At 44.2% G+C, this 15,151-nt stretch overlaps 2 protein-coding genes across 2 annotated transcripts; both read left to right on the top strand.

The window, feature by feature from the left end:
- The first annotated feature begins 633 nt into the window (after positions 1-633).
- Positions 634-1,632, top strand: LOC121144537 (olfactory receptor 1L6-like). The gene has a single exon (XM_040962795.1). The coding sequence runs from the start codon at positions 697-699 to the stop codon at positions 1,630-1,632; it is 936 nt and encodes a 311-aa protein (XP_040818729.1). The 5' UTR covers positions 634-696.
- An 11,502-nt stretch (positions 1,633-13,134) lies between these two features.
- Positions 13,135-14,133, top strand: LOC121144717 (olfactory receptor 1L6). The gene has a single exon (XM_040963166.1). The coding sequence runs from the start codon at positions 13,198-13,200 to the stop codon at positions 14,131-14,133; it is 936 nt and encodes a 311-aa protein (XP_040819100.1). The 5' UTR covers positions 13,135-13,197.
- The last annotated feature ends 1,018 nt before the right edge of the window (positions 14,134-15,151 follow it).

The raw sequence follows: 15,151 nt of genomic DNA, 5'->3' as shown, positions 1-15,151 counted from the left end.
GGAGAACCGGACTCCTGGCTTGGGATTGGCTCAGCTTGGGCTGTTGCAGCCTCGTGGGGAGTAAACCAGCAGATGGAAGATCTTTCTCTCTGTCTTTCCTTCTCTCTTAAAATATGACTTTCCAATAAAGATAAATAGTTTTAAAAATCATGATTAAAGTATCCAGATTATATTATCCAAAAATTCTTTTTTTTAAATTTCAATGCTTTATCTGCAGACTTAAGGACGTCTCGTGAATTCTGTGAGGCCAAGGATTAATTGTGATCTTTATTTTGTCTTATTCACACTGCCATCACCTTTAGAACCACAAGTTAGAGAGGTTCCGAAATGAAGGGACCTCATTCATGGCGATGCTCTGAATGTGAGACCTCAAATCTTTGACTTAGGAACAAACAAAGCAGGAAGAATATAAGGAAATGGCCATGAAACAGCTTAGGAAGCATCATAACAAGAGATGGAGATGAACTCAGACAAACGAAGCAATGTAGAAGCTCCCAGGAACACTTGGAACACATTCAGTTTATAATTTGGAATGTTGCGATGGGAATGTCTAGTTTTTCTGTGTTGGCTTTTATTTTGTTTCTCTGAAATGATCTTTTCTTAGATGCTTCCTGTGAGTAAGATGATGTCTTGATCAAGTTCCCCTTTCCATCACTCCCACAGCTTCTCCAGACCCTGACCAGGACACCCAGGGACATGGAGAACAAGAACCACAGCAGCACCTCCGGCTTCATCCTCCTGGGCCTCTCTGCCAACCCACAGCTGCAGGAACCCCTCTTCGGCATCTTCCTCCTCATGTACCTGGTCACTGTGCTGGGAAATGTGCTCATCATCCTGGCCATCCGCTGTGACTCCAGGCTCCACACACCCATGTACTTTTTCCTCAGCAATTTGTCCTTCATGGATATCTGCTTCACCACAGTCATCGTGCCCAAGATGCTGGCAAATTTGCAATCAGAGACAAAGTTCATCTCCTACGTGGGGTGTCTGGTCCAGATGTATTTCTTCATGGCTTTGGCCAACACTGACAGCTACCTGCTGGCCTCCATGGCCATTGACCGGCTAGTAGCCATCTGCAACCCCTTCCACTATGATGTGGTTATGAACCCACGACGCTGCCTCCTCATGCTGCTGGGTTCTTGCACCATCTCCCACCTGCATTCGCTGCTCCGTGTGGTGCTCATGTCTCGCCTGTCCTTTTGTGCCTCACATGTCATCAAGCACTTTTTCTGTGACACCCAGCCTGTACTGAAGCTGTCCTGCTCCGACACATCCTCCAGCCAGATTGTGGTCATGACCGAGACCCTGGCTGTCATCGTGACCCCTTTCCTGTGCATCCTCTTCTCCTACCTGCGAATCATCATCACAGTGCTCAGAATCCCCTCGGCAGCTGGCAAGTGGAAGGCCTTCTCCACCTGTGGCTCCCACCTCACCGTGGTGGCCCTGTTCTATGGCAGTGTCATCTATGTCTACTTCAGGCCCCTGTCCATGTACTCCGTGGTGAAGGACCGCGTGGCCACCGTCATGTACACAGTGGTGACACCCATGTTGAACCCTTTCATCTACAGCCTGAGGAACAAAGACATGAAGAGAGGTTTGAGGAAATTACGGGACACAGTTCACTTACCGTAGGAACAGAGTGATGGGCTACCATAACTGAGAAAGTGTTTGTGAGCTTATCTGGTTATCTCTCCTACCTACCCATTGCTACCTAGTACTCAAAGAGGTCATAAGGAGTGGACATGATGGCTCAATTGGTTAACCCTCTGGTTACAAGCACCGACATCCCATCTGGGCACCAGTTTGTGTTCCATTTGCTCCACTTCTGAATCATCTCTCTGCCGATGACCTGGGAAAGCAGCGAGGATGGTTCAAAGACTTCGGACCCTGCACCTGTTTTGTAGACCCAGAAGAAACTCTTTACTTATGGTTTCAGATTGACTTTTACTGTTATTGTAACCATTTAAGGAGTGAACCAACAGGTGGAAGATGTTTCTCCCTGTCTCTCCTCTCTGTAAACCTGTTTTTCCAATGAAAATAAATACTTTTTAAGAAAATATTATGAGAGGCAATAATGCATACCTGGGAGAGCACTGGCCTGGAGAAAAAACACTCAATCTCTAACCACATACATATTTAATTCCAGGTCAAGCATTATATGAGGAATTCAAATTTCAGAAAATTGTTTTTCTCCTCATTTGTAGATTGGCAACATTATATTTTGATAAAGCTATCTCCAATATACTCTTTCGTAACCTTAACAGTGATTGGTACTAACAGGGTTAAGTTTCTTGGAAATTGCCAGCAGAAACGAGATGGATTTTGTGTGATACTGGAAAATAAGGGGAGGAATATTGTTAATCAACAAAGATTCAAAGATCAGGAAATAGTGAAAAGTTCCATATTATGTTTAGGTAATGCATTTGAGGGATACTAACACATTCATTGAGGCTTCCTCGATATGAGAGTGAATATACTAACACTGTAAGTATAGAAGCAACTAAAAGCTATGTTTACTCCACTCAACACCAAGGGATGTTTCAGTGCGTTTTTGCAGTGCGTGACTGCCTTTCTCTTCCCTCTTAATTCTTTTCCCTATGCAAGTCTTGCATCTCATTAGTCTGTCCTGAACGTCATGGAAAAGTCAATGTGCGTTCGCAAAGATGATACGGATTATAACATGAAAACAATCTCTCTCAAAATCTTAGGATATTAAGTTAGAAGGTTTGTCCTTCATCCACACGGCATGTCCACTACAGGAAAGTGAAAAAGTGCTTCTCATATTAAATGCTCAGCAATTTAAGGTTATAGGATGTTGCCTGTGAAACCATCAGTCATCATTCTGTCAGAAGCCAGGAAATACTTTCTTTTTAAAGGATTTATTGATCTTTATTGGAAAGTCAGATATGCATAGAGGAGAAGAGACAGAGAGGAAGGTCTTTCATTGCCTGGTTCACTACCCAAGCAGCCACAATGGCCGGAGCTGAGCCAATCTAAAGCTAGGAGCCAGGAGCTTCCTCCAGGTCTTGTACACAGGTTCAGGGTCCCAAGGCTTTGGACTGTCTTCTACTACTTTCCCAGGCCACAAACAGGGAGCTGGATGGGAAGTGGGATTTCCAGGACATGAACTGGTGCCCATATGGGATCTTGCTGTGTGCAAGGCAAGGGCTTTAGCCACTAGGCTACTGCACCAGGACCAGGAAATGCACTTAAATGTTTTATACTGTTCCATTTACAATTTATAGGTACACTCAATGACCCCTGCTAGGCTTGCAGCCAGTCCTGGTTCCTGTGCATGCTGGTATGTGCAGCAGACTGTCCAATCTGTCCTGCATCCCATTTGGCTCTTGTACACATCGGTGGGAGTTGGAGCCTAGGTTAGCCCAACCAATCCCACCTTCCAGCACATACTCATGCTGGTGGGTGCTACTGCCTGCCCAGCTAGACCTGCCCCCAGCCCTGGTTCTCGTGCTTATTAGTGGGAGCTGCAGCTTATCAGAGGGGTGCCCACAATTTCCCTACTATGGCTACTCCCAATTCCAGATCTTGCACTTTACAGGTGGTTCTATAGCCTAAGTCTACAGGACTTGTCCCTAGTTTCAGAAGATGTTAGTCAATGCCATGCAAAACCTGACTAGCCTGCACTTACTCTCGCTCATGCATGCAGCTTAGTCCAGCTTGGCTCTCCCTCTAACCAAGATCATATGCAGGCCAACGGCCTTGTAGCCCTGCCCAACCTGATCTGCCCTAGTCCCAGCTCTCATGTTCATCTGTGTGAGCAGTGACCCAGCAGGGAAGTCCTCACAGCCCCTATCCTGGGCTCGACCCCCTCCCCAGTCCCATGTATGCTGGTGGGTGATGTGACCCAGTCTGGCATGGCCTGCCTCACCTCAGTATTCTCCAGCAGGTGCTGTAGCCTTGTTCAGCTCAGTGTTACCCCAGTTTCAGCTCATGCTGGTGGGTGCTGCGGCCTAGCCCAGCACGAACAGCTCCCAGTCTCTAATGTGAACTCGTTGCTGTTGCAGCCTAACCTGGCCTGTTTTGCACTCCATAGTAGTTCTCACATCTGCCAGTCAGTGCTATGCACTGATCCAGCAAGGCCAGCCCCTGGACCCGACCCACATGTATGCCAGCAGGTACTGTAACATGGCTTGATCTGGACGGCTCCCAGTCTTGGTTCTTGCATTCGCCTGTAGGGCCTGTGTCCTGGCAGAGGAGTTCCCCAAGCTTCTCTATCAGGTTACCTCCTAGTAGCAGATCTCTCAACTTAGCCTAACTTGTCCTACTTCCTATCCTGGCAGGTATGGAAGACTTGCCTAACTGGCTCATACCCATTCCAGCTCTTATTGTTGGCGGTTACAGCCTAGCCCTGACTGGCCTACCCCCAGACCCAGCTTGAGCATGATTCAGTGGGTGCCAAGACCCAGTCCAGCCTGTCCTACACCCACTCTGGCTCTTGCAAGTACCAGTGGGTGCTACAGCCTAGCTCAGTCTGGCATACCCCAGACCCAGTCCACATCCATGCCAATGGATGCTACAGCCATATCTAGCCCAGTTTTCCACCCTCATTCCAGCTCCTGCACTCACCAATGGGAACCACAGCTCAGCTGGGGTGCCTGCCCCCTTATCTCCCCAACCAGGCCTGCTCCCAAACACAGATCTTACATGTGCCAGAAGTTGCTCTGACCAAGCTCAGCATAGCCCATCCCCTGTCTTAGTCTTTGCCATCAGATGCTACAGCCTGACACGGCCTGGTTGGCCCCAGTCCTAACTCTTGCTGTTGGGTGTTATAGCCTAGCCCTGCCCAGGCTGCTCCCATTCCTGGCTCATGCAAACCAGCAGGTGTGATAGCCTAGCCTAGCCCAGCATGTCCCAAATCTCATTCTGGCTCTTGCTGTGCTGTGGTTTGGCCTGGCCTTGCCAGGTCCCCCAACCTGCTACCACCAAGAGCCAACCCATACACCTGCCAACAAGTAAAACAGCCCTACTCAGCATGGCCAACACCCAAACCTGACTCACATGTCCACCAGCAGGAACAACGGCCCACCAGGTGGGTTCCTCAAGTTCCCCCACCAGGCCCACTACCAGACCCAGATCTAACATATGCCAGCAAGTGCTAGGCCCTTATTCGACAGAGTCTGAGTCCATCCCTCAGTGTTAGCCTTTGTGTGTGCTGGTGGATATTGTGGTGTGCCTGTGGGTGCTACAGCCTGGACCAGCCGGACCTGTTTCCAATCCCAGTATCCATGAGTGTAGGTAAATTCCATGGTTGTGCCTAACTGAGCCTGTTGCCACCCCCAGTGTTCAAGTAAACCAGCTGTAATGGCAGTCCCCCAGGGGTGAGTCCATGATCCCCCACAGAATCTTCTTCCAAACCCGGTTTTCTTGTGTGCTAGTTAGTGTCATGGTCCAGCCTAATATGATCCAACACTCACTGACAGGAACTATGGTTGAGCCTTGCCAGGCAGATCCCCCAACCATAGCTTTTGCGTATACCAGTAGATGGTGGTTAATACCAATAATCCCAGCTCAGGTCTCCCACGTGGGCAGGTGCATTGGTTTGGCCCCAAAAGGTCTTCTAGTTTCCCTCCTCTAACCCACTCAGTCGCATCCCTCTTTTTAGCTGCAAGTGCAGTAGCCTGGTTAATGGAAGCCACCCATCCCCCCCCTCAGAAGTCATTCCTTACCTGTCATGTTCTCACTCAGCAGTTCTCCCTCCCACACAGACGCTCCCTCCCTCCCTCCTCAGACTCTCTTCCTGAACAATCCATAGCCCTCGTGCCCAGGAGCACACAAATCCCCAAATTCAGTCTTTCCATGATGTTCTGTGCCAGCCTGGGGCTTCGCCTCCCACCTAGGGCCCATAACACTGATGCACAGGTCCCCCAGACCCTGCCTGTTGGCATGCTGATGTCTTCCTACTAGAAAAAAAAAAGTGGGGGGTGGGGGAAATAGATAGGGAGCTATGCTGGCACACTGATATAGTTAACACAAATTTGGCATTAACCAGGCCCAGGATACCCAGCAGCTATTAGCTGCTTTTCCCCCAACAATGTAACACCTGCCTAAGTACAATGCAACTTTGACAGTTACCTACAGCTGAGGAAGTCTACTATTTAGTGATCTGGGGAACTGAGAAAATCAAATGTTAGCAATCTGGCTTAAGAAAAAACTAAAGCAATAAAAGCTTTATGGAGGGCAACCCCAAATACTGAATCCCAGGAAGGATATTGCAAGGCCACACAACTTGTTAGGCACAGACAGCAGCCAATCAGGCTGACTCCAGATCCTCCAACTCCTTGCTTGTAACACTACACCTGCACCTGAAGATGTCCTCCATGTGACACAGAACCCCAAGGAGATAAAAAGGCCTGAATCACCTCTACGTCCATGTAGGGACACAGAAACCTAAATATACGTGTGTATCAGAGCACACACACGCAGAGCATACATGCATGTCAAGTACACACATGTGCAGGAACATTTGCACACATAGGGCTTACAGTGAGGCGGATACACACCTCTATCCGTGCTGCTGCGTGCCTCTAATTCCCTGCCTGAGTGTTGGAGGCTACATCTCTGGAGCCCAGGTTCCCTGCAGAGCTCAACAGAGGCCATCAGTAATGTTCTACCCCCTGGGAAGGTTGCAGAACCCATACCCCCAAGGCATGCAGAGGACAGGTCTCTGGGCCTCTCTTCCTGGCATCAATTCCTCTTGTACCCAGGAAAGAAGAGTTGAGCTCCAAAGCTAGATATGCACATCCAAAGAGCTTTGCAGAGATTCAGAGCCATTTCTGAGCCACCTGGGAGCCTCCACGTATCTGCAGGACACCGCAACTCCTCTGAAAGGTCTCCAGGTAGGCAGCCTTGGCACAGGGTTCAGGGATTCAGTCTTCGGAAACAGGGGGCAGTGGTGTTGATATCTTCACCCTGCCCTTTCTCCCTTTTTGTGATGATCTTCTCCATCTCAACAGGTAGAAAACACCATCTTTCCCTCTCTATCTCCCCCTCTGTGTCTTTATGGCCAAACAGCAAACATTGGAAGCACTTTCTCGGGTAGAGTTGCAAATACTGGTTTCTGCCTTTACAGGGCAAAACACAAATCCAGAAATCCATGACCCATAAAGTGGTTCCCAACAGGAAGAACAAATGAACAAGAAATTCAGAACAACAAGTGAATTGAGAGCACACACTCTAAAACTCAACTCTAACACACCTGATTGTGCAACCTTGGGCAAGTCATGGTGGTCCAATGTGCCATGCTTTTTGTGTTTTGTAAAATAGAGTTTTGTGAAGACTAAATGACTTGATGTATATTAATATACTTAATTATTATAGCATATGGTGATGATAGTATGCAAACTAGTATCTGGCAATGATAGGAAGGTTTCCAAAGTCAGAGTCAGAGTTATACCAGTCAGTGGTATACCAGTGTCTAAGCCACCTCCAGATATATGCATTTCTCATACTGGAAAATATGGAGACTGTATGACTGCTTTCCTGGGAGGCTAAAATTATGGGGTGAAAGGCACAAGGATCTCAAGTCCCATGATATCCAGGTAGGGTAAAACATTCTGAGAAGCCATAGTCCCCATCTCGTTATCAGGATGCAGAGTCTGCACTTCCTGTATGAATGGCTGCAATAGTAAATATTGATTGGCCACAGGCAGTGAGAAGGCAACAGGAAGAAATGAAGCTTGAAAACTGAACGCATTTGAATTAGTGAGAGGCAGATCCAGGTATTCTAGAAGCCAGTGACTCAAAGAAGAAAGCTTGGGCAGAACGTGGAGCAGCAGGAAGCCAAGAGCAGCTGGAAGCTGCATGGGTGACTCCCTGAGGACTCTGATGAACGGAAACTGCCCAGACAACCTTTCCAAGCCAAACTATGTAGGAAGTCAGAGACCAGACTGAGCCATCATCTTCTCTGGAGCCAAGAGAGATGGGGTAACACTCTCATCTGACATCTGAGTCAAAAGTAGGCAGGAAGGAGACTTCAGAGAGCTGGAAAAGAAAAACCCCAGTCTCAAAGGGACCCTGCAGAATCACTTATGTAGAATGTGTCTCTCCATAAAGGCCATGCTCCAACACTGTTCTGCAGGTCTTACCGCTGGCACACAGCAAGAGAGCCGTCAGAAGGAGAGAAGTCGGGTTTAAAAATAGCAGCCTGGGGAGATGAAGTGTAAGGTCAGGCAGGTGCTGGTGCTGTATCATCAGTGAGCTGTTGTTTCTTCAATATCTGATGCAGCCGGAATCCAAAGCTCCTCTACAGCCTTCCCTTGCTGGAGGTAATGGAAAGAAGAGTTCATGGATGGGAGTCAGAGTGGGGGGTAGGAAAGAAAGAAAGCGAAAAGACCCAAAAGCACAAGAGTAAATGGTGGTGGAGGAGGAGTGGGCCAGCAGGAGGCTCAGGCACATAGAGGTCAAACATCTGCTTGCAAAGCACACGCCAGCTTTGTTCTCCAGCACACGGGTATGGTTTACACAATAAAGAGGTTATCAAATTCAAACCAAACCACAGAAATAAATCTCTGAAGAGTAAATTCTTGTTTAGGAATAAAGAATAGCTTTGGATTCTGGGACACACAAAAGAAAGACTACAGGTTTCATCAGAACAGAGAAATTTAAGTCAACTTCTTATCAAAGAAACTTCATTGACACTTTTGGTGCTTGAAGGAGCTGGCAAGCTCTGGTCGGCATGCAGCAGCAGTTACTACGCAAAGCTCCTGGTAGGTCATGGTTGGCAGATCCATCAGCTGTTGCTGAATTAAAATCTACAGTCTTCAAGCAAAGTCAGGCTGTTTGACTGGATGAGCAGTGCAGTTCCTGGAACAATGATTTGGGACTTCAGCATTTTCTCTCTTTGGCCTCCTGGATCTATTCTACATGGGTAAGATGAGAATGTGCATGTTTGTATGCTTAATTTCCACAAGCTACGGGAAGCAGTGTACCGTGCATCATTTGCAGTCACATACATAGCTGTGAGCCTTAAATACACCAATCACCAGTTCCGTGATTCTCCACACTGCAGTCTCCTTATCTGTACAAGGGCACAATAGTGCTACTTAAGCGATAGCACTATCCTGCAGTTTAAAAGAGATAAGTTCTAAGTGCAGAATCTGTCTAATAATTGTTAGCTGGACTTTGTTTCCAGTTTAGCCATGTCCGGCTGCCCCTGCTCAGGAGAGGAGAGGCATGGCTGATAGGTAATTCTCTCCCAAGATCTTGTGTACCCCAATGCATGCTTATTCAATTTGAGGAGTGCATTCTGTGCTTCCAATCTGTACTCTGGTTTCTTAAGGATAAGAAAACTGCCAAGGATACAGGTTGGATAATACCAACCTGAGATGACAAATATCCATAGTGTGAGAACATCAATGGAGAAACTTGAAAAGTGTAGAAATAGCCTATATGCTTTATCAATGAAAGGAGTAAATATTTGTTAAGGTGAAGTAGTGAAAGGTAAAAAGTCTTCACAACCACTAACAAGTCTTTCACTCAACTGTCTTTTGAGTTTCAGATGACAGGCAGGGGCGGAAAGTAACTGAGGAGCTCACAGGTATGCACCATCGTCTCATGGAAGTGCTATGGCATGGCAAGGCACGAGACAGTGTGCAGTGTTATCAGATCAGATGTTAAGATGGGGAAGACCCTGAGAAATGTCACTTACGTCCTGGGAATTCCAGATTCAAACCAAAGGTGACCAAGCAGCTTAGCACTACCAGGTAAACCATGTTCCAGGAGTGAGGCTGAAAGCCAGAGGAGGAAATAGGGCAAGTAGAAAGAATGATTCCAGTTCCCAAGAGAGGGATGAGGTGTGTGTATCTCAGGTTGTGCTTAGCTACCGACATGTTCAATGTTCATAAATTGCTTCAGCGTTCTGTAGCACTAAACCTATTTTCCAATTGACAATAGAACCTCAGAATCTACCAAAGAAAAGCTTGCATGAAGGCTTAATAAATATACACCAAAAAATATCCACTGGAACTATGCCTGTGTGAGGGCGAAAAAAAAAAAAAACACTATTGCTAATGCTGTGCTCTTACTCAGATAATTGTTGTTATTTAGCCTGTGCTTATATTCTAGTAGAAATGTGGTCTCCCTACTTTTCCTTGTTTAGTGACAAATTAAGCCTATGAATAGAGAGTGTATTATAATTACATATTTGCAAAAACGGATTCACAGAGGAGAGGTTGGGAGGGGTATGAGGCATGAAGCAGGGGAGTGAGGAAAGTGTGGCTGTCTTAAGTCTGTTAGCTTTATATCAATATATACAGTTTTAAAAGTAAATAAGAAGATACATTCAACATGGAATACAACTCAGAAGTAAAAAGGAATGAAATCCTGTGCTTTACAAAAAAAGAGGATGCAACTGGAGATCGTTATAGTTAGTGAAATAAACCAGAGCCAAAAAAAAGAAAACATGCCCTTTCTGTATTTAGCGTGGCTTTGTATCCATGCAGGAAAAAGTTTTTAAAATACACATGCAGTTCTAATTCTCCAGACACGGAATTATAGAGATTTTTAATATTTCATAAAGTTAATAGAAATAAGTGTGTGTTTATCATTTGAAAATGCAAGCCATGTAATACAATGCAAAATGTTGACCTTACTCTATCTCTTCAATCTCACATCAGAAGGCAACCACATAAAAGGGATCTTCAAGATAGTCACGGAAGATGCCAATTATGCAAAAAAAAAAATAATAATTCATGACTTCTAAAACATTTTGCACCAAAATATTTCTCTCTTAATTCCATTACCATGAACTTTTAAAAGTACCTTTGTGCACATCAACAGAAACACACAGTAATGCACACAATGTGAAATTTATCTTCTCCTCATGAAAATAGAATTCTTCTATATATCTCCCTCTGCAACTTGCTTTTGTCACCAAACTGCCTATATTCAAATTCCACTTTAGCCAATTATGTAGGATCTGCTAATTAAATTTCCTAAACTCTAGTTTTTCATCTGTAAAACTGGAGTAATAATAGTGTCAATCCCTTGGGATTTGGAAAAAGAAAATTATAAGAAATGTGAGAAGCAGTTAGCTCAGTGTGTGGTGCATATCAAGGGCTAAAAAATGTTGGTAAATACTAGCATTAGCCATTTTATCATTTTAAATATTATATGTCACCGAATAAGAATGTATTATGAATTGCTTAGCAGTTCACCAATTTGTGAATACCCAGGTTGTTTCTTTTGTGATCATATTGTCTGGCTTGATAATACAGAAATATATTTTTACTATAATTTTTTACTATTATAAACTAAATAATAATAAAATGAAAAATATGATCATCTCTTTGTATTACACAAATATGACTATCTCCAAAGCATGGGTTTTCATAAGTACCCAACAAAGAGATTTCGATTTTCAATTCCAATACAGCCCTCAAAAGTATATACTGATTGATCCTCTCACTACCAACATATGACCATCTATTTCCTTCCGAATACCATAACAAAGACATATTGCCAATCAAATGAACAAAAACACATTTCAGCCTAATAATTATGTTTGATTATCAGTGGGGTTGACTGTCTTGATATATACTCTATTGGTAAATGCATTCAAGACTTTTTTCTTGAGATAGCAATCTATATTTTGCCTTTTCTAGTGGTATTTTTATATAAAATTCAAGTTTTTGAACACAATATTTATGCATTATGGCTTCACATTTCATTTCTTACTTCATAAGATTCTCATTATAATATAAAAATGCACTTTGGCTATGACTTATTTTACACTCTGGATTTGGGATTTGTTTGTAAGTGTGAATAAGAAATAAATATAACTTTTTCCCCCACATGTTCAGCTATTGCCATCCTTATCAACATTTTAGTATTTCAGTTATTCTCTGTTGCTTTGAAAAAAAATTTAAGTTACACACTCAAAGACATATACAGACAGACAGAAAATTTTATGGTGGTTCACAAATTGTATTCCCTTGGGTTCTTTTTAGAAATGTACTGAATTTTATTCATTAGTAAATAATTATTATCTTAAAATATTGAGTCTTCTTTCCCCATCTATTCAGACCATTTTGTGCTCTAATATCATGGCTTTACATGAGTCTAGACACTTATTTTTGTGGGCATTTATATAAATATAAATTTTTTACTATTATAAACTAAAACTTATAAAATAATATTTTTATAACAGAGGAAAGTATTAAAATGTACATATTAATCTCATATTTGGCCATCTTAATAAAATATTTGTAAGTTTTACGTTTTTCAGGTAACTTGCTTGATTTTACAAGGCAACATATCCCCTAAAAGTAGTGACAATTTAATCTTATCCAGAGTTTCTGTATGTTATTTCTTTGGTTTTCCCTTTTTCTTGGCTTGTTCTCCCATCCAAGCAATAGCTCCATAGTAGTGAAAGAAGCTATTCAGTTCTCATCTTCAGTGCTACTGATGCCAAAAGAACTCTTATATACTAAGCTTCATATTCCCATGATATTTATACCTGTAAAGTAATAACTTCGAAGAATTGTACTCACAAAACTAATATATTTAAACTATTTCATTAACATTGGTTATTCTTGGTAGGACTTGTTTTTTGAGTGGTATCCTTGAGACAATAATTGTAATTAAAGTATCCAGACATTGTTATCCAAACAAGAATGAGTAAACAGGAACTGAGAAGATATTTCTCTTAAGATTGATAGAAGCCTCGTGTGAGTTAATTGGGGAACCATAGAGCACTGATTAGTTTAGACTCTCATTACCACTCTGTTATCACTACCACATCCCAAACAATCAGCAAACTTGCAGAAGATCCCTTTATGCGGCTTCCTTTATGAAAGTGTTCTGATTCAAGGTAGGAACCAGGAGGCTCTTCTTGTAGGATATAATAGGGGGCTAACAGGCTAGTCAACAAACAACTACAAAGGAATATTTTGGATGGCAAAGGAGAACAACACAGGTCAACTGCACCACATGGAAGTTCCTGAGGACTTATGGAAAACCGCCAGCTCATCCTGAACCTATCCTAACTATCCTCTCACTGAAATTCAACCACCACTTCACTGTAGTTTCTTAAATAGTCAAAGAAAACCAAATGCTATTACAATTCAAACTAATAGAGAAGGATTTTTAAAGGTTGATGTTAGCAAATATGTCTTGATCAAGTTCTCCTTTCCATCACTCCCACAGCTTCTCCAGACCCTGACCAGGACGCCCAGGGACATGGAGAACAAGAACCACAGCAGCACCTCCGGCTTCATCCTCCTGGGCCTCTCTGCCAACCCACAGCTGCAGGAACCCCTCTTCGGCATCTTCCTCCTCATGTACCTGGTCACTGTGCTGGGAAATGTGCTCATCATCCTGGCCATCCGCTGTGACTCCAGGCTCCACACACCCATGTACTTTTTCCTCAGCAATTTGTCCTTCATGGATATCTGCTTCACCACAGTCATCGTGCCCAAGATGCTGGCAAATTTGCAATCAGAGACAAAGTTCATCTCCTATGTGGGGTGTCTGGTCCAGATGTACTTCTTCATGGCCTTCGGAAATACTGACAGCTACCTGCTGGCCTCCATGGCCATTGACCGGCTAGTAGCCATCTGCAACCCCTTCCACTATGATGTGGTTATGAACCCACGACGCTGCCTCCTCATGCTGCTGGGTTCTTGCACCATCTCCCACCTGCATTCGTTGCTCCGTGTGGTGCTCATGTCTCGCCTGTCCTTTTGTGCCTCGCATGTCATCAAGCACTTTTTCTGTGACACCCAGCCTGTACTGAAGCTGTCCTGCTCCGACACATCCTCCAGCCAGATTGTGGTCATGACCGAGACCCTGGCTGTCATCGTGACCCCTTTCCTGTGCATCCTCTTCTCCTACCTGCGAATCATCATCACAGTGCTCAGAATCCCCTCGGCAGCTGGCAAGTGGAAGGCCTTCTCCACCTGTGGCTCCCACCTCACCGTGGTGGCCCTGTTCTATGGCAGTGTCATCTATGTCTACTTCAGGCCCCTGTCCATGTACTCCGTGGTGAAGGACCGCGTGGCCACCGTCATGTACACAGTGGTGACACCCATGTTGAACCCTTTCATCTACAGCCTGAGGAACAAAGACATGAAGAGAGGTTTGAGGAAATTACGGGACACAGTTCACTTACCGTAGGAACAGAGTGATGGGCTACCATAACTGAGAAAGTGTTTGTGAGCTTATCTGGTTATCTCTCCTACCTACCCATTGCTACCTAGTACTCAAAGAGGTCATTACATGTAGGTTTACATATCAGCAAGAGTATTGTCCTGGTAGCAAAATATTTCATTTGTTATTAATGGCCTTTACCAAATGCATATTCAGTTACAGACTAAGTACCAGTATAAATGCAAATTTCAGGAAAATCATTTTGCCATCCTTAGTAACATACAGTGGAATAAAGCTATCCTTACTTAATTCATCTACCAATCTTACAATTGCCAATAATTAAGGAATTATAGAGTCTGGTACAATAGCTCAATGGCTAAAACTTAACCTTGGAAAGCACTGGCATTCCCTATGGGTGCCAGTGCATGTCCAGGCTGCTCCACTTCCCATCTGGCTCCCTGCTTGTGGTCTTGTAAAGCAGTAGAAGATGGCCCAAAGTCTTGGAACCCTGAACCTGCATTGGAGACCCAGAAGAAGCTCCTGGCTCCTGACTTTGGATCTACTCAGCTCTGTGCATTGTGACCACTTGGCTAGTAAACCATTGCATAAAATATCTTTCTCCTTCTCTCTGTAGGTCTGCTCTTCCAATAAAAATAAATAATCTTAGAAATTAGAAAACATTAGTTTTCAGAACCTGACACAGTAGCCTAAGTGCCTAAAGTCCTCACCTTGCACGTGCCAGGATTCCATATGGGCATGACAAGTTCATGTCCCAGTGACACTGCTTCCAGTCCAGCTCCTTGCTTGTAGTCTGGAAAAGCAGTTGAGGGTGGCCCAAAGCCTTGGGATCCTGCATGGGAGACCCAGAAGAGGCTCCTAGCTTCAGATCAGTAAAGCTCTGGCCACTGGGGCCACTTGAGGAGTGAATCAACAGATGGAAGATCTTCCTCCCTGTCTCTTCTCCTCTCTGTATATCTGACTTACCAATTTTTTTTTAAAAAAAATGCTTTTTGATCATTAGTTTTCAGAAGAATAGACTACACAG

Source organism: Ochotona curzoniae, unplaced genomic scaffold (assembly GCF_017591425.1).
Source record: "Ochotona curzoniae isolate NIBS_2020 unplaced genomic scaffold, NIBS_Ocur_1.0 scaffold_3208, whole genome shotgun sequence".
Lineage (NCBI taxonomy): Eukaryota > Metazoa > Chordata > Mammalia > Lagomorpha > Ochotonidae > Ochotona > Ochotona curzoniae.
The sequence above is the reverse complement of the archived record's forward strand: the minus strand, read 5'-3'. Positions and strand labels throughout refer to the sequence as shown.